Source organism: Carassius carassius, chromosome 31, assembly GCF_963082965.1.
Source record: "Carassius carassius chromosome 31, fCarCar2.1, whole genome shotgun sequence".
Lineage (NCBI taxonomy): Eukaryota > Metazoa > Chordata > Actinopteri > Cypriniformes > Cyprinidae > Carassius > Carassius carassius.
Genome location: NC_081785.1, coordinates 10,898,478 through 10,923,631, shown reverse-complemented (window position 1 = coordinate 10,923,631; position 25,154 = coordinate 10,898,478). Strand labels below are relative to the sequence as shown.

The window sequence follows — 25,154 nt, the reverse complement described above, 5'->3', positions numbered from 1 at the left end:
TGAATAAAACTATTTTAATTTGTTTACAATTCACGCGTACTGGAGAACCTTGAACGCTGCACGTGCTTTTTGTTGACATTCCTATACTCATGTTCTCTCGACTATAAACTTCATTAATTTTGCTTCCATGGTTGGAATACAAAACGTTTAACGAAATTTCTAGTTTGGTGCATCAAGAAATGTCTGATACATATATGCATGTTCTAAATTAGTAGTCCAGGCCAAGGTCCTGCAAGGACTGGTTCTTGCAACCCCAAAAGCAGTGTGTGCTGCAACCTGCTGCCCAGGAGCGGAGCATACTTGCACCTGTTTCACCTGTAGAAAGCACACCCAATAAGTCAGGTCAAGTTTAAATCGTACTTGCTTAAGTCATTAAAAGAATAGATTACCCCAAAACATGAAAAACTGAAAATGCACTCACTCTCCGGCCATCCAAGATGTAGATGAGCTTTGGAATTAGCATTACATCGCTTTCTCACCAATGGATCCTTTGCAGTGATTACTTGTGGTTTATTTGGTTTTTATCCGCTCTTTGAAATCTCATTCTGATGGCACTCATTCACTGCAGAGGATCCATTGGTAAGCAAGTGATGTAATGCTAAATTTCTCCATATCTTTTCTGATGAAGAAACAAACTCATCAACATCTTGAGGTTGAGTGCATATTTAGCACATTTTCATTTTGGTGGGGCAGAGTATTTCTTTGAAGTGTTAACAAAGGGAATTATATGCTCTTTCTTTCTCAGCTGTACAAGGCAAAAAGCTCTACACTGTTCTTCCTCCTCCTGAAGGCTACCTCATTAATAGTGAGGAGGATTTGGTCCAATCACCATCCAATCCAGATCCTATTGACTCAGAGGACACCCCAGCCGGTGAGTTGTTAAATTTCATACAGAACAAGCACATACAGTGCCCTCCATAAGTATTGGAACAGTAAAGACAAAATTGTGCTGTTTGCTGTGGAGTCTGTAAATATGATTAAAAGATGAATATGAGACAAAACTACAGAATATCACATTTTATTTTTTTGTGATTCAACACAAAGATTTTTTACAAGCTATGAAGATCAGCACTTTTAGAGTTTAATCTCCCTATCTGATGTGAGCATAAGTATTGGAACAGTTGCCTCACAGGTCTGTCTAAGTTTTTCAGCTGTGTCATGCTGCATTAATTCTTCAGATATTAAAAGCAGGGAATGCGTCTTATCAGTTATATCCATTGCTTCTGCATTCTAAGTCTTCCATTTGACAATGAAACACACAAACCAGGATGAAGACGAGGAAGCCGACTCTGAAAGAAAAGCAAGCAATTTGGATGTTAAAAGAAAAGAGGAAATCAATTAGAACTATAGGAAAAACAAAGGGCATGGAGAAATCATCAGCAACCAATGACAACCTGATCGACTGAGAAAAACAACAGTAGTTGATGACAGACAAATCATAAAATCTGTGAAAATGAACCCTAAAATAAATGTCTGTAAAATCACCAACAACCTCCAGAAAGCTGGGGTGATGCTCTGTCAATCTACAGTCAGCAGGAGAATTTGACACAGAATTACAGAAGCTACACAGCAAGATGCAAACCTCTGATCAGCACCAAAAATAGAAAGGCAAGATTCTTCATAAATGTGAGCCAAGTTTGGGAACTGAGTTGATGGACCGATGAGACAAAGACTAACCTTTATCTAAGTGATTGGAAAGCAAAATTGTGGAGAAAAAAGGGAACTGCAAATGATCCTAAGCATACAACATAATCTGTAAAGCTTAGTGGAGGTGGTGTCATGGCATGGGCCATCTGCGACAGCTGAGGAAATTCAGGGTCTCACCAGCAATCCTGAAAACTTTCTATTCAGGGGCTATAAAAAGTGTATTGACTCAGTGTATCTCAGTGTGGTATGGGAACAGCTCCAGTCAAGACTGCAAAGCCCTGCAGAGAGTTGTGCGCTTAGCTGAGCGCATCTCCGGGTCTGCTTTCCCCTGCAGGACATCTACCTCAAACGCTGCAGAAGCAGAGCTCCTGAAATCATCAAAGACTCCACCCACCCCAGTAACTATCTTTTCATTTTGCTACCATCTGGTAAGCGCTTCCGTAGCCTGATGGCAAAAACCGAGAGACTCAGGAGGAGTTTCTTCCCCCAGGCCATCAGGCTCCTAAACTCAAAACCAACCTCTTAACATCTTCATGTCTCCACTTAATGTTCACTTTATCAGTAAGATATTCATCATTCACTACCTCACAATGACACACTGACAGTGTCAACCTGTTTGCACATTTGCCTCTTGTACATTCCTGTGTATCTTAATATTTAAGACTACAGTTTACTTTCATGCACATTATTTTGCGTTCTATATTTAATTCTACAATATACATCTTTTTTATATTTTATTATTTTTGTTTACTTTTATTTCATTCTTACATAGCTATATTTATGTATATTTTCATCTGTGTTGTTTTTCTTTAATAATTGCACTGTCCATGGAGCAGACCTGACTCACATTTCACTGCTGGTTATATATGCTATATATAATTTTGTATGTGACGAAAAAAAATATTGAATCTTGAATCTTGGGCATGCATGGCTGTCTCTAGAACATGATCTCTTAGTTTTAATGGTGGCAGTAGCAGAATGAATTTGGAAGGGTACAAAATCATCTTGGCTACCAATACTCAAGAAAATGCCACCAAACTCATTAGAAATTCTGTAGTTTTGTCACATATTCATCTTTAATCATATTTGCAAATGTCTTCACTCCACAGTATAGAAAGCACATTTTTCTTCACTGTTCCAGTACTTATGGAGGGCACTGTATTTCCAAAAAGGATGTTGAACAGACTCTCATTTTGTTAAACTCTTGATTTAGCTCATCCTGTCCATATCGATACAAAAGGAAAAGCAGGAAAGAGTCAATGATCAGAGCAATTCTAAAACAGCCTGATAACCTTTTTTTCAATATCTGTGGTTGAACATACTGTACAAATGATTAACTTTGTGTCTTTTTCAAGATGAGAAATTTAAACCGTTTTTGAATAAGGTTATTAATTTAGTTTTTATTCTGGGTGCTTTGTCGTAATAATATGCTCCACTGAATCGAATGATTTGATCATTTGGATCCACAACAAGAGATGCAAAATTAAAATAAAAATCACCCAAACTTGAAAAACAGCTGATTAGTCTAAATAATTAAAAAGTAAAATATAAATATAAAAAAGGATGTTACTATACAGTTGCAGAATGGCTAATATTATCCACAGTGACTAATAATTTGTCAGGATTATTTGCAGGCATAACTATGTGATATGTGGTGAAGTGATATTTTCAGGATCACTTCACCACAACTACTCATATCCATTTCCTGCTAGAGAGTGGGTGAAAGAGAAATAAAAAAAGGATGAATGGTGATGATTTTAATTTAAGATTGTGTTATTAATCAGATTCAACAGGGTTGTTCATTTTAATTACACCCAAAATATTTCATGGTCACTATTTTTTTTACACATTACTCATCGCACAATCGTAAATCTTTTAATTCAGGTGCAGTGTTTGTGGTTTGGCTCAGTGTCTATGTTGTACTCCTCTCCTCTTTCACTAAAAAGCTCTGCAGGTTTCCTCCTCCTACTGTCTTTTTGTTGCTATTGATCTGAATGAACCTCAATGGATCTGAGGAGTAGCAATTACTTCGCTCAAAACTCTCTCACACATGCAGAGACACACTGTCCATGTTATTGAGGCTTCACTCATCCCTCCTTTATTACAAACTGGTCTGATTGTATGAGCTGTATGCTGATGAGCTGGATCTTTGCTTCCTGCAGTGTGTTGCTCAGATGTGCGGTCAGTTTCTCAGTTCTGAATACAGATGAAAAAAATCAATAGCTCAGCGTATCTCAGTGCGTTTGTATAGTCCTGAGGAGCTTGAAAAGCCTGCAGAAAATCACTGAAAGGGCAAAGGGATATGTGTGTGTGCACTATCCACTCTGGTAATTGCCTCTTATGTGCACATTTCTTGTAGGATGATTTTATTTGAAAGAGTCTACCAAGAGCATAAATGTAATGTGGCTGTAACTGATTTCATTCAGCTGTTATAGTGTATTTATTTAAATCTGTTCTTGGCAATTCAACCACTTCAAACCTCTTTTTCAATACATCATATTTAAAAACTCTTTGTAATAATTCTAATGCTGTGAGAAAGTCCAAAATCCTCCTCACCAATGAGCCGTTTTTGTGTTTTACAGATGCTGATGACCATGAGTTACTTAAGAGGAGGAAACGGATGAGAAAGAAAAAAGTGTTACCCATTACCACAGAGGAAGTATCCACCCGTCCAGCAGAGGGCGATGTGCTGGGGAAAACAGATGCTGCACATCCCAGTGATGAAGGGGACACTGGAAGCTCAGTCAGCACAGAGCGGCTCAGCAAGAACAGAAAGAGGAAAAAACGTCACAAAGAAAAAGTCCTCACTCTTGGATTGGTGCCTCGAGCAAGAGCTGTTGATTTCAAGTATGCATAGAGCAGAGATGGAAATTCAGAGGAGGTGCTCGACTTCCTTCGTACCACACAGGAGATCTACCTCTCTGATCGCAAATCCTCTGGTATACCGTTTAACTGTACACTAAAATTATTACTTTTTTCCATATTGAAGATAAAAAGACATTGAGGATATACAGCAAATAATATACACTACTACTCCAAAGTTTGGACTCGGTAATTATTATTATTATTTTATATTCTTCTCACCCAGGCTGCATTATTTGATAAAAAATAAAATAAAAACAGTACAGTTTCTACAATTTATAATATTTTATTGCTGCTGTAATATATTTTAAAATGTAATGTTTTCCTTTTAGTCATTACTCAAGTCTTCAGTGTCACATGATACTTCAGAAATAATTCTAATATGATTTGCGTTTATTCTATAGGCTAATGAATATAAAGTTAAAAAGAACAGCATTTAAATGAAACATTTTTAACTATGTAAAAATGTAATGCATCTTTGTTGAATAAATGTGTTTATTTATATATATTGTTACGTTCCGGCTCAAGGAAGTAACAAAATAAAGGGATCAGAGTCCAAAAATTAAATAAAACAAAATATTTATTTTACATCTAGGGGTTATATGAAAAAAGAAAAGATGTTCGACAAAAAATAAACAAACAATAAAGAAAAAAATCAATATGAAGGTCCAGCTCCTGAGCACAACTGCAGGACAGGGGACAGAACTCCTTTCCACAAAGGACAGCCATCTTAAATACTGCTTTCCAAATTCAACACAGGTGTGGATCCTTATCTGGCAACCTATAGGGAAAAGAGAAAACAACAGAACAAACCCAAAACAAAACTGAGCCGTAACAATATGTATATATAATAGCAATAAAACACATATATTGCTACTTTTCTCTTCAGGCTCCTGTGTAGAAAGCGGCTCCACTCTTTCCCTCACTGCAGCGGAGGCTCTGTTCTCTCATCTCTCAGGCAGGACACTGCCCCCTGCTGAGATCTGGAGGCTGTGTGGACTCAGGGCTGTACTAATGAAGAATAAAGAGCAGTTAAAATTAAAGCTGCAAGAACTCAGAGATACAAGCACATTACCTGCAGGTGAGTGAGGACGCATAGACCTCACATGTCTGAACATCAAGCATATGGGTTATTGATTCATAGTAATGGTTGCAAATAATAGAATACAACTCAGAGAAATATTAAACTTTCTTTGCTCATTATTTATGTCTATATATGTCTTTCTATATTCATTATTTGATCTTGCTGCCAAGATACTTTTTTTTTTTTACACTTGAACTAAAATGCCCACAAATACATCATTCAAAAGTTTGGGATCAATTTATTTATTTTTTGTAGTTAATAGTTTTATTAATGTGTTAAAATGATCAAAAGTGACAGTAAAACCTTTTACATTGCAACAAAAATATATTTAAAATGAATGCTGTTCTTTTCAACTCTCATCAAAAAATCATATATTGATAAAAACATATATTTAACTGGATGCCACTGAGGTTATGGGGCAATAGCATTGTACTGTTTTAAATGTTTATTGTTAACTGTGCAGTATGCAGTGTATATTGGGCAGCATCCAGTAAGTATTAACTAGTGTTTGATTCCCAACAAAGCCAAAGTAAACAAACTGCTTCCTGGGGTAGTATACAAAGTTCTGTCTGGGAGACTTTTGGCTTTATTTACATAAAATAAATAAGACAAAAAATTTGTGTTTACAAAGAATGTGTCTATAGTGTTTTTGCTGGCATGTCTTTCCATGCACATATGTGTGCATGCATTTGTGAAGTCGGATTAGACCTTAACAAGATGATCAGTGTTTTAATGAGGAGCTACAAGCACACAGCGGATTCAGGACATTTCACACAGGTGTCCATGGTGACTCCATGACTAAACATAGCCTCCGTCTCCACAGCAACCACTGGACATGCCATTTATCCATTTTTTCACCCATACGCCATTATTTTCACGAGTAGTTGCAGCAGGTCATTGACCTACAGGTGCAAAGTTTTTTATTATTTCATTTTTTAATTTGGCAGTTATTGGTCCCATTGAGAATTTGATCTCTTTTACAAGAGATATCTGGTCAAAATATCAACCAAATTCAGACTGTAGAAAACAAAAATAGATAAAACCTTGGCGAAAACATTAGAACACACATAAACATGGGTATATGTTATATTTAGAGTATTGTCTTTTTTCTCTCTTTCTTGTTTTACAGATGGGGTTTCAGTAGTCTGCAGTCTTATTGAGTAGCAGAGCAGCAGAGGACATGACGCCCCCAGAGAGGAAAATGATTGAATAACCAGCAGGTCTCTGATTGTAATATCTCATTATGAAAGATATCTTCAGTCATGCCGTTTTATAGTCAAGGAATTCAAGAAACTCTGCATCAATCAGCTGCAGCGACAATTTGGATTCCATTTGAAGACCCAGAATTATATATTCTAATTTATCTTGCCTTCACATTAATAATTACCTAAGAAAAATACATTTTTACACATTCTCTGCTGCTTGTTCTTTCTTCACAGGGAGCCAGTACACTCTCAGAGATGTTAAAGAAAGTATATTTCTTCAAGACAAACACTAAAGTATCATTATTGACTGTGACACTGACGGTCTTCCTCAGCTCATTATGAGGAGTCTTTGGTTTAGCCTCTTAGCAGCTAATTATCTTAACACCACAAGGTCAGCAGACCCTCACCAATCTCACAGCCTGTGCCTCATTTACATTTCCTTTTTTCTATTTTAGGCCATTGATGTGACAAGCCACTGACTTTCACTGTGACTAGAAAATTATGTTTTAGTGCAGTTATTAAGATATTTATTAAAGTTTTAATTCAATTTGTGAGAGAAAAACAAATGTGTGCTTGTTTTCAATAATTGTTTGATATACCTACCTGCGGTGCACTACATACCATGATCTATTTAAACTGATTCAATGGTTTATCCATGACGTCAAGGAAGAATGACTTTAGCTATACAAGTGTCTCTAGACTGCTCCGTGTGTTTGTGCTAATCTGTGACGGAAGGCAACCCACAATATAGGTTTGGATGCCATTATAGGATTACATAGATCTGGGTTGGCTCAGACAGAGAATACGTTTTTTTATTTTTTATTGCTTCCCATTGGGTTACAGTGTTTAGAAATAATAACCCTGCTGTTTCCCTCAGCTAGAATATTGTGTGGAGGACACAGCAGGTGTGATATTGGTATTATAGCAATTATATAATATTATAGCAAAATAAAATTACGTATAACAGTATACGGTTTATGGATCAGGACTGAATATGCACTCAGAATATTAGAGGCAATCCTGAAAAGAGGTGGAGCAAATATATGCCAGTCATAAGTGCTCATAAAAGCGATTTAATTAAAGCATACTAAATGATCTTCCACTGAGTGATGTCTGTGTATTTAACAGATTCTCATCATAAAACACAAGATTTGTCAGTCCCCACAGATGCCATAAACTCACAGACAGATACAACCTTGTGTTGTTGAAAGGTCTATAGTTCTGTGTTTGGTAACACAATATCATGCTGTCCCTTATTTATCATGTTCTCTACCTTGAGGCAGAACACTAGACAAGTTCATTTTGAAGTGTAGCAACAAATAGAGTTTTAACTAGGCGAAAAAGTGAGACAAAATGTTGGCAGAAACATCTATGATATCCTGTTTTTGTTTTTAGGATCTTCACTTGCATCCATAAATCAGTACGTTTTTTTAATAGATGCTTTAAATTGGTCAAAAGTAATGGTAAAGACTTTAACATTGTTAAATAAGGTTTATATTTCAAACAAATGCTGTTCTTTGTAACTTTCTATTCATCAAAGAATCGTAAAAAATTATCCCTTTCCATTTATTGCATTATATTAATGTTTAAGATATAGTAAAGCCCATGTAAATATTAAGCATCACAACTGTTTGCAACATTGATGATAATAAATGTTTCTTGAACACCAAATCGGCATAATGGAATCATTTCTGAAGGATCGTGTGACTGAAGTAATAGCTGTCTTCACAGGCATAAATAAATATATCCAAAGAAAATAATATTCCATAATATTACTGTTTAATATTTCTGATCTAACACCGCCTTGGTAAGCTTACTTATTTCAAAACCATAAAAAATAAAAATAAGATATGAAAAAAACTTTGACTTCTAAGTTAGTAAAATAGTTTATTCTATATGAATATGCTAGTCATAAAGTACCTTGGTATTATCTTTTATCTAACTTTATCTATTACTATCTTTATGTATTTTTTGCTTTATTATGTTGTTTTATTTTATTTATATTTTACTTGTTTAGTTTTTAATTTTGTATTGTTTTGTTTTTGTTCTGATAACTGGGTCACCTCTGACCTGTGTGACTAGACTTCATAGCCCTTTCCGGCTTTACCCATGCTAGGCTATACAAGGGTGTCGTCCTTCACAACAACTTAACCCTGCATCCCTCACTGTCGTCATAGCTAGCATGTCCGTGTGTTTGCTAGCCTCTTTTTTGTAATCTCATTGAAAGAGAGAGAGAGACAGATGGGGCCTCTCTCTATATAAGCTCTGATCAGAGCAAGACCGTGATAGATGAGCAGACCTACCTGAGTGAGCTCTATCCTCTAAGAAGCCTCTTTCTGTCAGAAGGAGAGAAACAAGCAACCAGAGGAAACGGTCCTGCTTACAATGTTTGTCCTACTTTAGGACACATCCGCTTCTTGCAGGTGAGTAAAAGAATCTGGGCAGACATGCAGGATACGAATAAAAAACCTGTAGAATAGTACAGATAAACCGAATTGATCATCTGCAGATGTATTATGTGCAATATGTGTATTTACACCTAAATTGGGGAAGAGCTGCAGGGCTAAACTCATAAAGCTGACTGGATGTTGATGAAATTGTGAATAATCTTGTTTTATAATTAACACATTTTTACAACATTCCACGTGATATGGTTTCAGTTGCTATTATCTCCAATTAGGTATTTAATTGGCCATTATTATTTACATTAGAGATTTGTTGGATTTACATTCCATTTTAAATTGTTATAGAATTAGCATAATTTACATTAGCATATTTTGTGAGTATTTTGACATTTAATATTTCACAGCCAAATAAAATGAGACATCAGTCAGGCAGGTTAATGTGCTTCTAATTAAACATAATTTGAAGGTAATGTTTGTCAGTTCATCATACAATATAACCATGTATTTTCACTCCCTTTCAGACATCCACCGTACAGACTGTGACCCACAGAGATCCCAAACTTGTAGTGCCACAGGTCGCTATTTTTCTGGGAATTGCGATGTCTGGATACAGCTCTCGCCAACTCACTGTTCACCACCGTCCCTCCACACGCATCCTGCAATGGATGTCCAAACCTGCCATTAATGTTGATAGCCCGGGTTCCCCAGGTCGAGCCCGTCTGGGTTCAACCAATACTGCCAAGGCATCCATCAAAAAAGATGAACAGGATCAACCAATCAAAAACACAGGTGACACCGAGCAACCTGTGAAGGCATCACCTGGCATATGAAAAAAGAAAAGAAAACTTCAGCCACTCAAGGGACTTGTGAGGTCTTACTGTGTAAGATGGAGCATAGTCAATAATTTACTCTGTAGTTATTTGGAAAGTGCCTTTGTACAAGAAAGCCGGTTTGCCCTGATTAGATTGTGTGTATTTATGAGGTTGGCCGAAGTTGCACAAATGGTTAATCAGATCTGTAATAAATACCAACTGTCGTTTGCTGATGAGTCATACATTACGTCATACAAGTTGACATCCTTGTAAAAATCACCTGCATTAAAAAAAAAAGAAATGTCTAAATATACAGGCATATTTGTTTGATGATATAATGCTTGGACACTGTCACTGGTCAAACGATATTGTGAAATTAATTTGCTGAATCAAGCCCACATACGAGCCATAATTTGCACATGTTGGTCAATGACTTTCTGATGACTGGCTCATTACTTAGAAATGTATTTAGTCATGATAACACCCACTGTGACAGACATGTTTCCTAAACTAAACCACTTTCTAAAGATTAGTTTGCTGAATTTATACTTGTTAATGAGATGTAAGCATAGATGTAGGCTGTAAATGAGTCAGGAGATGATTTATCGGTTTGGTTCTGAGGTCTTATAGAGAAAATATGGTGTGTTCAAAAATAGTACTGTATACAGATAACAATGCAACTACATGCAGACATTTGAGATGACTGTGTAATCTTTTTAAATGATTATTTTAGCTGTTTTATATGGCTACAGTATTACAGCCCTAACAACCTAATAAACAATAAATACTAAAATATTTCATAAATTCAGCTGTGTATGAATGTACGTTATGCAAATAAAAACTATAAATAAAATGTTTAAAATTTAAATATTTCTTAGCCTTTTTTACTTTTTACAATTTCTTTATTATTATTTTTTTATGATCGATTAGTTTATTTTATTTATTATTATTATTATTATTATGGTAAAAAATAACTTAAGCTTTATTTCAATGCAGTCATTCAGGTCAGATAAGATACAGGCTAAACAACATTATCCTAAACTTCTGTTGCTCCTCAAGGTAAACCTTTAAATTAGGATTAGGGTCAGAATCAGGTGAGAAGTTAAGGTTAAGATGAACTGGCAGGCTGCTTGTATTGTTCGTTAAGCTTTATAAATCATACCTGAACTAGCATAAACCCTTAATAATGATTATGCTTATATGATAAGAATGTACTCACACGTGACTCCTAATGAAAGGGTGTTTACGCAGGCTGTTAATGTCAATGTCATTTGTCGCTCCTTAAAAAGCTGAGGACAGTAAGATTATTTGAATGAATTCTGTCTCCAGTAGTAAGATACTCTTCAGTCCTCATGAGGGGGCAAAAGGACAGTTTTTTTAACCGGGCTTCATACCCACATCCTGCAGTCTGCTCATGATCTGCTCTTGTCCCCTGAAGCGGTGCGACTCCACTAACGACAACATGTCCCGGTGAATAGCCTACAAGACCTTCGATTAGGTGTGTAACAACAAAAACTATCCATTATTATTGCTTTCGCTATCGTTTCGGTGTATAAATTAGTCATTTGTGTATGCGGTAATTTTCTCCTATGCTCTCTGTCAAAATATTTTTATTTCCTTGTTTTTATTATCTTGCTGCAAAGTTGTTGTTGTTCTTATTGTGGCAACTTAATTAACTTAGTTAAAAGTTGCTAGTTCATTAAAGTGAAATTATAGGGATTTTAACTACAAAATATGAGAGACTGGAAAGTGTAGGCTAACACGCGGAAAATTGTAACCAATTAGAAATTAGAAGAAAAAAAAACCTAGTGGTTAATTATTTTTCTAATCCTAATCTGTTCTCTTAGACTACAACAGTTCTGATTCATTTGATTGATTACACACACAAAAAAAATATATATACGTATATATATATATAAAACGTTATTATAATTTTTAGTAATAGTAGTATGAATATTAATAACAGTTAAGATTAAAATGTATGCTAAATTCTATTGGGATAAACATGGTAGCAAATTTAAATTCATGTTTGATTTGGTACTCTGTCTGCTAAATTCTAAATCCAATGCTGAATGGATATTTCAGTCAGGACCACTTGTTAATGTCAGAATATTGTAGAGGCATTAAACTAATGTTTGGTTGCAGGCTTTGCTCTGAAGGGCTCAGATTCTGAGCCATCCGCAGGCAAACCTCACTGAGTTTTTAACCCCCCAAACACAAAGACGTAGTAGCTCAGTTCTAAGATCATTCAGGGAGTGCACTCTCTGAATGGTTGGAAGAGGTGGCATGCATTCATATTTAAAGAGAATACTGTAGCTCTTACTCTGCAGAGATTTCAACATTATTAGATCATGTCACGTGTTGGCAAGATGAGCAAAAGACGTTCTATGGCCACACTATCCACATCTTCCCATTGTATGCCAATGTCTTCCAGGTCTTCTTGAAAAGCTTGTCTTTATGTCTTCCTTGTCTTCCTTATTCAGCTGTTGATTATCTATCAGAAGGTTGATAAATTGCTGCACCTCCTCTATGTACCTCTCACTCTCAACTATCGGTCTTCTCTGATCAACTTCCTGGCCTCTGCGAACGGGCTGATTGTCCCTTTAGTGGACACGCTTGTTTTGGCTGGTGAAGATGGTATATTTCAAGAATAATCAGGAATGCTGTTCTGTGGTAAGACGCTGGAGAGGATAGTTAGAATTTTGATGTATACCAGACATAATGTTGAATAACTCCATGAGAGGAAGAGATAATGCTTGAGTTACTTTCCCCCCAACAAAATGAAGTAGCTGCACGGAAGCTAGACAAGCATTATCTCCTTTAATGTAGTCATGGAAGACTGAAAATGGTGATGTGTTAGCATGAATAGCATATCACACTATTATTAATTGAGCATTTAATAATATTGCAAATGTAGTTACACCACCCAACTGCAGCCCTAGGGTAATAGTGTTAATAATGCAAGCATTGTCATACTACGTAAGAACAAGGAAATCAGAAGCGAATGTAATAAATATCACACATATCTCTCCTATGCGTAGCTACGAAACATTTTAAGTTGACCTTAAGCACCTTCAGGCTCTTGCTGTGAGAGTTTATCCGGAGTCACAGTGTGGCATCTGAATCCACAGATCCATTGTCGACATGATCTTATCACTCCTACAACTTATAGAAAGTGCAGGGAGCAGCAGTAACCCTTTAATGTGGACTTTGGTGATCTCGTCAAGGCTTTTGATCTGGCTAGCACAGATATTCTCTTCAAGATCTTGGTCATGATAGGTTGCTAACATTCATTAGCATCAATGAGTCCTTCCATAATGACGTGACAATGAAGGAAACTGTTGTCTTTGATGGTTCAACATATGAAGTAAGCTGAAACAGTGCTGTTTTTAGCTCTCACACATTTTAGCATCTGTTTTAGCATGTCTGTGCGACAGAAATCAAGGCTTAGTGCGTGTCTGTGCGACAGACTATGGCAAGAGTGAGTATGTATGGTCTTATATAGCTCATTAATTGTAGTGGGAGGAGTTACGATCAGCTGAGCATCAGCTAATGCTTCAGTCACGCTGTGTTCTGCCTGAACTACATTTGAGCTCCATTTGTCACTCAAACTTCATAAAAAAAGTTATTATGCAAACAATACAATTTACTTTACCTGTTGAACATACAGTGATGTAAGGGCATTGTTGGGTGCTGTTCTTACCTGATAGCACCCGTAGACTATTAAACTGAGACATTTGTTTGATGTCTGCATGTACATCTGCAAGATGTATTTTTTAGAGTGTTTGCTCATCTGCAATATGTCTAGATGTCAAGATGTCAAATAGATGTTTAGAAAATAGATGTTTATGATTTATAATGTACTGTATGTAAAACTGACATCTTAAAAAAGTCTATCAGATGTTTGTACACAGCAGATGCTTTCCAGGTGAAGAAATCTTTAACAGACATCTAGCAGAGGTTGGTGTGCTATCTGGTACCAACCAAATGGTGCCATTTATCCGTAGTCTTGATATTATGATGACCAGTAAAAATGGTGAATATTAATGAGTCAAACAGATTTTCAGTCTGTCTCTTCCAAATAAGACCCAATTTTATATTCTTTGTGTTAATTATTTTGAATTGACATAGAAACAAAACGTGTTACCACACTCCATGGTCTTCCCTAATCTATGTCCTGGCTATATCCTCACTCTCACAGCAGTGTAAGTTTAGCAGTGAGCATGGCTTTTGCATTTTCATGCAAACCTTACCACAATTCATTCAAATTTCCCTACCATTGGTGGAGAGCTTTCTGAATTCAGTATGAGCATAGATACTAATACAGAATCTTTTTTTTATATCTTTAGAGTTATTGATATTTAGTTTTGACAACACCACTGTGTTATTTGGATATTGGATAAAAATTTGGACATAGACCACATGTGTGTGAATAAACTAAGTGGAAGGTTTTTTTATTATTTCTATTTTTTGTATTATTTTTTGTCATCTTCTATAGAGTGAAACAAGCTGTTGGTAACATGGGGAATAACTCTGGAAAAGAACGACATGGATCTGCAGGTAACAAGCTTTTGACAACAAGCACACACAGATATTCAGTGTTTTACTGAGATACCCCCCAATGCACAGAGACATACAAAGAGATTTTTCACAAGAGAAAAATTAACAGCAGAGACAGAGAGAGAGATATAAACATAAAAAATAAAGAAAAGAGTGCTGTGTGAAGAGTAGATTCCAGGTATGTGAATGTTGAACCCTGAAAAAGAAAGAACTTCAGGAGTGTAATTAAATGTATTAGAGCCAGAGTCATTATTGGAATACTGTTTTGTGTATTCTTCCTTGTTATTGGTGGTGTCCAGAGCACTCAGACTCACTGACTCAGCAAACCTTTCCCACCCAAGGAGACGACAAAGGCTTCTTATTGCAGAACACCCACACACACACTCACACATTCAATCGAATCTGTTCCCATTGGTTTATATTCAAACAAGCAAATAGTGAAACCTGCCTTTTTTAGAAAAATAATTATAAATAATCTTAAATGCTTAGTTCAACCAAATTACCCATTAACTCACCCTTGTGACATTCCAAAACCATATCACTTACTTTTGTACATGGTGCAAGTGTTATAAATTTAGTCCATATGGCACTTAAAATATTACACCTAAAATAGGGACAGAAGGGAAGGATATATGTAATGTAATATATAAAGAAGTATTAATATTATGTATTTGTGTTTGTTATTATTATTATTTAAAAATGCATTTTATTTGAAAGTCACATAATTCTGTACCCCACAAATGTTTTATTTATTTTTATTTAAAGAGACATTTAAAGCTCCACCTCTGTCCATTTCCAACTATACAAGCACAGCCATCCCTGAAACGGCCCAAGACACTCTAAGTTCCACCGATCTGAATGATGAGCAATTGTTGGACTGCAAGACAGGGCCCCCAAAAGAGGCTGAGGATGGATTTAAGATGACAGAATCACCTAAGCAGGTGTCTCATCCTGTGAATGGAAACACAGAAGTGGACCCAAAACTCTTACAGGAGTGTTTGAACACACTGCAGCTCAACAACATTGAAGAATCCACATATATACTGAACGGTAAGTCAGGCAGTCATGCTGTGTCCACTCATTTTTTAATTAAAGCATGCACATTTTTACACAAACTGCATGCACTCTTAAACATGTTGAGGAAGTACTAACATTCTAAATGTATTAGTGTATGTTCTTTTGTGGGTCTCAACTAGTGTCTGTTCTGATCATGAACAGCGAGGAGGGGAAAAATGCTAAATAAAAATAATAAAATGCAGTTAACCAAATAAGCATGCATATTTATATTTGACTCATTCATTCATTCATTTGCATTTTAGTTTTTTTTCTTCAATGGGTTGCCACTTGGTGTCCAATATATGAAGAAAATCCTCTTGAAAACAATTAATACCTTTATAGATTTTTATTCACAAATGTTGTTTACAGATTGCTTATTAAAATTTGTCTCACTTTTATCATATTGCTGTTGCTTTATAAAGGCATTAAACCGTTTAAAATCATGCATTGGAGTGGTTTTACCACTGTGGTAAACTTAATGTAACACACTTCCTTAAATGGTTTATTGCTTTATTATGTGCTTATCAAATACTCATATCATTTATAATGAGAATCACTTTTTCGTTTTTCAGATCTGTTAAAATGTTTTCTGGTGGAGAGGGAGAAGATGAAGGAGGAATTGAGAAGTTGTAAAGAAAAGATTCAGGTGAGTCCCACATGTTTCTTTTTGTAGCATACATACTCTCAGCTGAAACCCAGACACTCAGTTTGTGCTTGACACTTTGGATTCTATAATTCACTCTTTTGAAGACAGAGGAAAATGCAACAGGAAGTCACATTGTTCCCAGAGGTGCAGGTCAAGGATTGTCTGATAACAGCCTGTCAGCTTCAGCAAAGGCTTATGGGATAAGCAATCCTACAAATTACTCCTTTCCTGTCTTAGCTCAGGAATGGACATTGTTTTTGTGAAGTGTGTTTATGTTATGGTTCTGCTAATATGGGCCTAAACTGGTAGTCTCAAGGAATGAGATTTTTTTTTTTTATCTATTTTTGACAGGAATGAGGAGAGGAAGAGATAGAGGAGGCAGAAAAGAGAAAAATTGGTAAAGAGAGGAACAGCAAAGAAAATCGTAATCTCTTGCATAGATTTCTGAATAGATAAATTTAGTATGAAAGAAAGAGAAAGATTATTCAATTTAGTTATAAAAACATTTAAACAGGAGGACAATGCCTGGTCTAAAAGTAGCTTTACAGGGTGATAGGCGTGCAGAAGTAGGAGTTTTGAGACACAGATGGAAACAGGGAGTGAACAGAAGATAACTGAGGGGGATGTGGGGAATTCTGTTCCGCTCTTGCAAGAACAAAACTTTTTTGTTTGGCCACTATGACAGCAGTAAGTCCGCATGTAACAACTCACTGACCTAACAACAGAGTGAGTGTGTGTTCCTACCCAGTCTTCTGTTAGTGGACATAACTTTAACTCAGCCACTAAAAACATTTACATGAACTTAGCTGAAACAAATTAATAATAGGACGAGTAAGGTCACCTTTATTTTATAGCACTTTTTCTAGATTATTTCAAAGCAGCTTTACTGTATTAAACAGGAATTTAAAAGAATCAATCATGCAATTTCAAAAATGAGACAAATCCAAATTTTGCTGTAAAGCAGCTGTGGCAAGACAATAATGTCATTATTCAGCTCGAGTCAGTTCAGTGTTTGATCAGTTTAGTTCAACAACTGTATAAATTTCATTCATGAAATGAAACAAGACAATAGAGTCATTATTCAGCACAATTCAGATACGTTTTTCTCATTCGGTAGTGTCAGGTGACAGAATTGTAGAAAAAAACTTTGGGAGAAACCAGGCTCAGTCAGAGGACCAGTTCTGATCTTTTTAATTTCACCAAATCAAAGTCCACAACTCTTATTTTTTATGGAATGTTGCCATGTTTTTTAAAAATGATTTATCTGTGCATATAATGTGCCCTCATAATCTTTAATCAGAAAAATGTACTTCCCCTCCCTCTCACAATGGCATCTGCTCTCTTTGATGACATGTGCATTGGTGCAAGGGCAAGACAATAATCCATCACCGCCAACAACCACAGCAATTAGCAAACGTCAACAATCCAATAAATTCCCAAAAAAAATTCCTGCTGTACATCTTTCAAGATGCCGTTTCACTAAATACAGGAGAAAAGTCAGTCGTAATTTCTGGTTCATGCTGACTTTAAAATATTAGTCTGACTGAAATCATAGTTTCAATTATTTTTCCAATTATTTTTTATTATTTTTTCCAATTATAGTTTTAACAACTTTCATATTCACTCACTTCATATTCACAAGAGAGTCACTCTTTGTAATATTTACAGTTTCATTTTTGACCTGAATCTCTCACGCATTGTCAACAAGCTCTCTCTCGCTCTGCTGGACATTGCTAAAATGCTAAAAACCACTGAGCTAACATTGACTGTACTTACAGAGCATTAAATATGTTATGGGTGTCTGTGTGTGTGTGTGTGTGTGTGTGTGTGTGTGTGTGTGTGTGTGTGTGTGTGTGTGTGCGTGTGTGTGTGTGTGTGTGTGTGTGTGTGCGTGTGTGTGTGTGTGGAAGAGTTTTCTGTGTGTGCAGAAGAGTTTAGTGATAATGTAGTGTGTATGTGTGCGAGGGCTTGTCAAGTAGGGTGAGAGAGTTACACTATATCCAGACCCACACACAATATACGAAAGCCCCAAAAAGAGCAACAACTTCTTATCATCAGGGGTGTGGTACTTCCTTAGAAATCCCACTTGAGTCAGTGAGCTGATGTCTAAAACATCACCACTGTCCAGAGAGAGAGAGAGAGAGAGGTGGGTCATTTTCTGTCCTTTCTGGATGACTGGAAAGCTGTGAGTGTGAGCAGAGAGAAAGACAGAATTGGATGATTGCCAGCATGTGTTAATGCTGTTTCACTCGATTCTTATTCATCAATAAATGAAGTGTCCTTTCATTGCAAACGAATCAGGAATTAAACAGGCTAATAGGAAAAGGTTTTTTATTTTCTTTGCATAATAAGGAAAAATTATTGAAAATCCCTCCTGTGACAGACCATTCTTATTACGAATATCTTATTATGTTTTCTTAACTAATATTCATTAGTCTTTTCATTTCCTCCATTGGCTGGAATACACGACACAACCTTTGCATGTCTGCACCTGAGTTTCTAGTTCTTTATGAATGTCTGATTCTCAGTCGTTTAGTCTATATGTCCAGTTTTTTTTTGTTGTTATTTCTTTTTTTGCTGTAGGCATCTACAAAATCATGCCAAGTGTTTTAAAATCTGTCATGTAGTGTATACTTTAGTGGATTTCAGAAGCAAGACATATAATACTGGATTGAAATTTAAATTATAACACCAATAAGTTATATTACAGATAAAAAAAAGCAGTTGTAGTGTATAAAATACTATTTACAAAATTATACAAAGCTATCCTACTACACAATGTGTGCAGTCAACAATTTTACATTGTCCTCTGCCAAATATTTTAAAAGGGTTTAAAATGTAAAACATTTTTTAACACATTACACATTTTAGAGAGCACAGAAATATCTAAATACATCCATTTGTCTGTGTTCCTATATCAGAATGAATCTTATGTGTGTCAGAGAAAGTGTAACGTTGTTGCTATAATCAAGTCCAGCTGGGGTCTGGAGGCCACAGAGTGATGAAGAGGTTCCTAAGACCTTCCCTGCTCTCTCTCTCCTACTACTCTATTTCCATCCTCCTTCAGTGTTATTTGTCTAGACACAGCTAGGGTCTGTACAACCTTTTTCAGTCTAAGGTACTAACATCTGGCCTACTCTAACATGAACATAGTATTAATGTATTTACATGCTTACATTGGAAATCTATTAAAATAATCATTATAGAATTCAAGAGACATGTAATTGTATAACTTTGGTTGAAGTTAACATACCAGTATTTTTGTTTAATATATATTTTCTTTTCTTTTTTCCCCTACGAAATAATAGCTCAATAATTGGCCATCTTCAAGCTGGTCTTATGTCTCTTTCTCAATTTCCCCCCATTTTGGCATCTTTTGTCCTAAATGGTTATTTGGAATTGTGAAGATTTGCACAATAATGACTTACTCACTTTGATAAGTCAGTTGTTTGTCTTTATTTGAGTCATTTCCTCTCTTTGGCAGAATCAGCGGAGAGTTTCAGTCAGTTCCAATGAAAGAGAGAAAAATGAAATTAAATAGATGATGAAAGAGAGAGAATGAAAGATCGGTCATGATGTTTTTAGATTGTGATTATGAAACTAAGTTGTGTGTTTTTACATATGTGTTATCATTCTAGGGAATCACTCTTGTATCTAACTATTGAGAAATCACTTTATTGCCAGGACATGCTCAAAGCTACAAGCAGAGGAAGATTCCTAAGTGTATGTGTGTGTGTGTGTGTGAAAAGAGGACTTGCTACTGATCTTGCTGGGACGTGGAGAACAAGCTCAGATTTCTAAGAGTGGAGTTTAATGTAAGCATATTGTGTGTAAGCGTGTGTGTATTTAGCAAACAGTGAGAGGTGAGCGGTCCAATTCACAACTAACCTTTTCACCTCATAGACTCACAACTGAGTTACAACTCTGTCCAAGAGAAAAACATTCAGTCAACATCCTCAGTCAACTGCTCTGCTCTCAAAGACCAGAGAGGCAGAGACCCACTTAATGTGTATTTTGTAATAGAGTAAAAATACCTTTTTTGCATGTGTGAACAGCAATGTTCCTATCAAATATGATATACATTTTTGGATATATTGTATATATAATATTTAAAATTATGACATACCGATAAATATGACTATTAATGTTATCTCTTTCTGTAGGCAGAACGTGAGGAGTGGCAGCAATTCCAGTCTGACCTGAAGGTGGCGCTAGTGGTTTCAGACAGACTGAGGGCAGAAGCTGAGGAAGAGCTAAATACTTTAAGAGCAGCAAGGCAGGACATGGACACACAGCTATCCAATGCCTTGCAGGGTCGCCAGGAGTTCGAAAGTCAATTGGAGAGCCTCAGAGCTGAGTTGGAGCAAAGCAAGCAGAAACTGAAGCAGGTCACAACCAGCCACCAGGGGGCTCCAGTGAGGAGGGGCCTAGAGAAACAAGATCAACTGTTGACAGATGAGTTCAAGGGGAAAAGAGAAATGCATATCTCGGGTACTACAGAGAGGTCAAGGTAGAGTTATCCAGTTAGGTCACAAATTGCCAAAAATAAATTCTATACTCACAAAGGATCAAGTTTTGAGATTGAATAAATGCACAATATAAATATTTAATATGAAGTATACTGGTAATGACTAAATGATTCAGCCCACAGTGTGTCAAAGAGACAGTGTGACCTATGTTACATTCAAGTACCATTCCATCATTTTGCAGGAGCCTGTGTCGACTGCCCTCAGATTACCCTGATATTGTTGTAAATGGTACTTCCCTACCCTCAGTTACTAAGACAACAGAATCTGTGAGTAAAAAAGAAAGACATCAGTCATTTTCAGTCTTTAGTTTTTGAATTTGTATTATTATGTATCTGAAATATTTAACAGTAAATATCAATAAACAGTGTCTAATAATTTCAGACTTCTCAGAGCAAGGCTCAAGCAGCAAGATTAGACCAACAGAGCAACAAGACCAGCTCCAATAGTGGTGAGTAAACAGGAGTTTCATTTGCACAATATCCCGTTGACTAGATTTCATTGAATTTTGTTCCTTTGCTAGCATACCAGACCCATACGGGCACAAATGATTTATTTTGTGTGCTTGTCAATGCATGTCCAACAGATAAGAATGTGGAGAAATCAGTCCTACAGACATACAACTCTTCAGTTTTAGATGTAACAAATAAGATCAACAGGACAAGGTTAATCAAACATTACCTCTTTTTCCACCGTTCGTTAATGAGAGATATATTATGATGATTGTAAAAGTATAGAGAACTGACATTCATTTCTTTTCTCATCAGGACACAGGAGGATTTCCCATCAGGACTCAGGTCGCTGAGGCTTCATGGCAGCTCCAGGCGGAACTCCCTGCTTCGCTGGTGTCAAGGCAGAACTCTGAGATACAAGGTGGTACTGAATTCAACCAAACTAAACTAAATAGCCGACTGATCAAACTTGGCAGTCAGCCACACACCCCATAGTCTCAGCCTCAAACAGCATGAACCACCTACAATCCCTTCACTGACTGTTTGATGCACATTGTACACACAACTAAAAGGCACTTTTTCTGGAAAGCTCTAGTATGACAGTTTTTTTTTTACCAGTCTGCCTGCGCAAAAGGAAGTCTGGAAATAGTGTTTAAAAGTTACTGGGTTGAAGAAATAAACACTGACTTTCCCAAAGTTCAATTATGTTTGATAAGAGAAACATAAAAAATGTGCAGAGCCGGGGCTCGCAAGGATCAAGATTAAGAAGCGCTGAATTAAATGAATGAAAAGTGACAGTAAAGACTTTTATAAACTTACAGAAATTGAATTTGAAATAAATTCAGTTCTTTTTAACTTTCTATTGATCAAAGAATCCTGGAAAAATATGCATCATGATTTCCACACAAATACACTGACACTGCTAAACAAAAATTCATCCTTTGCAATCACAGGAATAAATTACATTTTAAAATAGATTAAAATAGAAAACAGTTTTTTTTTTAAATAGTAAAATATTTAACAATATTACTGTTTTTACTGTATTTTAGATCAAATACATGCAGCCTTTGTGAACATATAAGACTTATTTTAAAATCATTTTTAACTGTGGTGCATATGTATATTATGTTTCATTTTTCAATTATATCTGTGAAATAATAGGGACTTTTTTGCTTCTGCATTTATCATATTTGATTCTATTGATTATTTTTGTCTGTATAACCATTCATGAGGACCACATTATTATTTAAATCACCTTTTTTAATGCAGGTCTATTACTGTGATACATATTATTTGAGATACAACCAAACAGCGCATATGGAAGAAAACGTATGCCAATCCCCCAGTCTCTTCCTGTCTAAGTGGTTCTTGGCCAGAAAAAAAGCTACAATAAAATTGCACTATGTAGAATAGATATATTTAGAATGTCTGCCTGACTTTCTTATTTTGCTGCCTCTTGACTTTCTCCCAGAATATTGAGATCACTAATTTCAGCAGTTGTTGGGTGGATGGTTTGGCCTTCTGTGCGATTTACCACAGTTACCTCCCCTCTCACATACCATATGACAAACTCAGTCCAGAGAATAAGGTAATACACACTTCATACAAATGGCTTGCATACAAATATATTAACATAAGGGTTGTTACGATGATGTTGATGATGATTTTATCCACAGAAAGAGAATCTCACTCTAGCATTCCAAACTGGAGAAGGTTTTGGAATCTCTGCCTCACTGGTGGGTAAACTTGAATTTTTTCTAAACACTTATATTCAATTTCATTACTCAATCGTTTGATTACTACACCCTGATGCCAATACCAAACAAATCAACCAGTGCACTATTAATTAATTCCAGCTTGAAAAAAAAGAATCTGTCAGATTTTGGTTCAGATGAGAATGAGAAACTTGACAGGCCAGATGTATAAAAAAAAAAAAAAAAAAAAAACACTTAATCATGACTTGGATATGATTGATTAGATATGATTGGCTGAACATGAGAATTACTCAAACATGACTGACTGGATATGTAAATGCATCAGATATGATTGGCTGAACATGATGACACAATTTCAATATTAACTCAAACACGATTCATGGAAATGATGGAAATACGACTATAAGTATGGTTTTGTGAGGTTGTTCATTTCTTTGTGGTTCCTCAGACGGTGGAGGAGATGCTAATAGATGAAGCACCGGACTGGCACAGAGTTCTGGAATACGTAGAAAGCATCTACCGCCATTTTGAGATGTAAGACTGTGAATATATACACATCCTGATCATTCATAGTGATCACGAATGCTTTCAAAATTCCACCACAGCATTAGTATGTGCTCTGAGGGGAGAACACAACTTCAAGCAACCTTAAAGTGGACCGAAAGTTCGTCTTTAGCTGTTGATCTGGGATCAGATTTATATATTTTTTTATATATATAACTAAAGAGGTTTGTGAAAGAGACTCTAGATAAGAAGGTTTTGCTGTTTAGCATGATTTGCTAACACTGCCACGTATTCTGACTTTTATCTGAATTATATTATAATGAAGAGCTGTCAAATGGACTTAAGGGTTTGTGGCTTTCTTGTGCCATTAACCAATCAGCACTGAGGTCAAAGATGAATCAAACTGGTTTCTAACTTGTGGGGGTCCTGCATTCATCCCACTGAAATTAACTGGAGTGCTATTGAAAAGCTTGTCCTAGTATTATAGATCTCACGAGCAGCTCATGAGAAAGACTGGAGTGTCTGTGTAAAGTAGGATGAGGAGTGTCCATCAAAATTACTGTTTAGTTAACCTTTCTGCCCTCTGTTGGTTTAAATGTGTTATTGCAGGTTTCAATTTGTCTGTTTGCCATTTGGCTCTTTTTTATTCAGGATCTTATACAGTAAGACCTGGACTAAAGTGGAAATCTCAAATCACAGAAATCATTACTCCTGTATGTGTGCCATGTTTTTTGCTGTGATGTTAAAGCCTGGTTAAGGATCCAAGCTGATTATTTCAGCAGCTGTAATATCATCCTTTTTGTTTTCTTTGAGCCCCAAAACCATCACCAGACACCAAAGTACTATTAGTGTGATGTAGATATTAAAGGAAAATAAGATTCCAAAGGCAAGCATTAATTAATAAATATTTTGATTATATTGTTTATGTCTGTTTTTCTTACTCCATACTGAAATGTGTCGTTTTCACTGATTAATGAGTGATGCTTCACTGCTGGAAAAAAATACAAACAAACACAACAATTCTAATGGTTTCAACTACAAATACCATTACAAGCATTACAAACCATCAACAATTAACCAGTAAAACCATTAAAAAATGGTTATCTGTAGTGTGTTTGGGACATTTTTCCATTAGGTTTTAACAAGCCACCAATAGAAGGAGACAGATTACCAGCAGAGACCCACAGGGATCATTGCAGTTTCCATTAAAACCAATAAAATTCCCATTATAACCAGTAAAACAATTTTTGATTATGTGATGGTTTCTATTATTTTTTTAAGCAGTGTTTATACGACTGTTTACGTGAGAATGTGTATGAAAAAAAATGTGGGATTAATAGGAAAATATTAATGAATGTTCCTTATGTAAAGCGTTGACGAAAGGGACATTTAGGCATCATCAATTCAAACGCCTCAAAATGTCAGTGGCTGCGCAAATTATTCTGGCACACACACATTATTGCTTCCAGTAATTTCCCCATTCTTTCTGTCACTATTAGAAATGTATTTCTATTTATTTAATATTCATATTCAGTTTTAGTTAAGTCTTTGAGATATATGAAAGTGACTCTTCCTGTTTTGAAATAAACGAACAAAGATCAGCTGACTGACATATGATTATTGGGCAGACACGTAAGAATGAAAGATGTGAAAGTATGGGCGTAAGGGGAAAATATTACT

General features: G+C 35.9%; 1 protein-coding gene and 2 long non-coding RNA genes across 3 annotated transcripts; all 3 read left to right on the top strand.

Annotated features, from left to right (window-relative positions):
- The first annotated feature begins 4,239 nt into the window (after window positions 1–4,239).
- On the top strand, window positions 4,240–6,756 carry LOC132112071 (uncharacterized). The gene is made up of 3 exons (XR_009424880.1): window positions 4,240–4,586; window positions 5,399–5,590; window positions 6,723–6,756. It is a non-coding gene; the product is annotated as an uncharacterized LOC132112071 (long non-coding RNA).
- A 4,512-nt stretch (window positions 6,757–11,268) lies between these two features.
- Window positions 11,269–14,690, top strand: LOC132112070 (uncharacterized). Its single transcript, XR_009424879.1, has 3 exons — window positions 11,269–11,513; window positions 14,514–14,575; window positions 14,645–14,690. It is a non-coding gene; the product is annotated as an uncharacterized LOC132112070 (long non-coding RNA).
- A 677-nt stretch (window positions 14,691–15,367) lies between these two features.
- On the top strand, window positions 15,368–24,390 carry LOC132112068 (cytospin-A-like). The gene is made up of 10 exons (XM_059519662.1): window positions 15,368–15,625; window positions 16,204–16,277; window positions 20,441–20,787; window positions 20,988–21,072; window positions 21,188–21,254; window positions 21,390–21,468; window positions 21,571–21,676; window positions 22,727–22,843; window positions 22,932–22,991; window positions 23,419–24,390. Exons 1-10 carry the CDS (start codon window positions 15,496–15,498, stop codon window positions 23,506–23,508), a joined length of 1,155 nt encoding a protein of 384 aa, XP_059375645.1. The 5' UTR covers window positions 15,368–15,495; the 3' UTR covers window positions 23,509–24,390.
- Window positions 24,391–25,154: the final 764 nt, after the last annotated feature.

Coding starts and splice junctions, on each gene's coding strand:
- LOC132112068 (XM_059519662.1), top strand. CDS start 15,496: ATGACAGAATCACCTAAGCAGGTGTCTCATCCTGTGAATGGAAACACA. Junction 21,677..22,726: donor GCAGAACTCTGAGATACAAG/GTGGTACTGAAT, acceptor ACTTTCTCCCAG/AATATTGAGATCACTAATTT. Junction 22,992..23,418: donor TTGGAATCTCTGCCTCACTG/GTGGGTAAACTT, acceptor GTGGTTCCTCAG/ACGGTGGAGGAGATGCTAAT.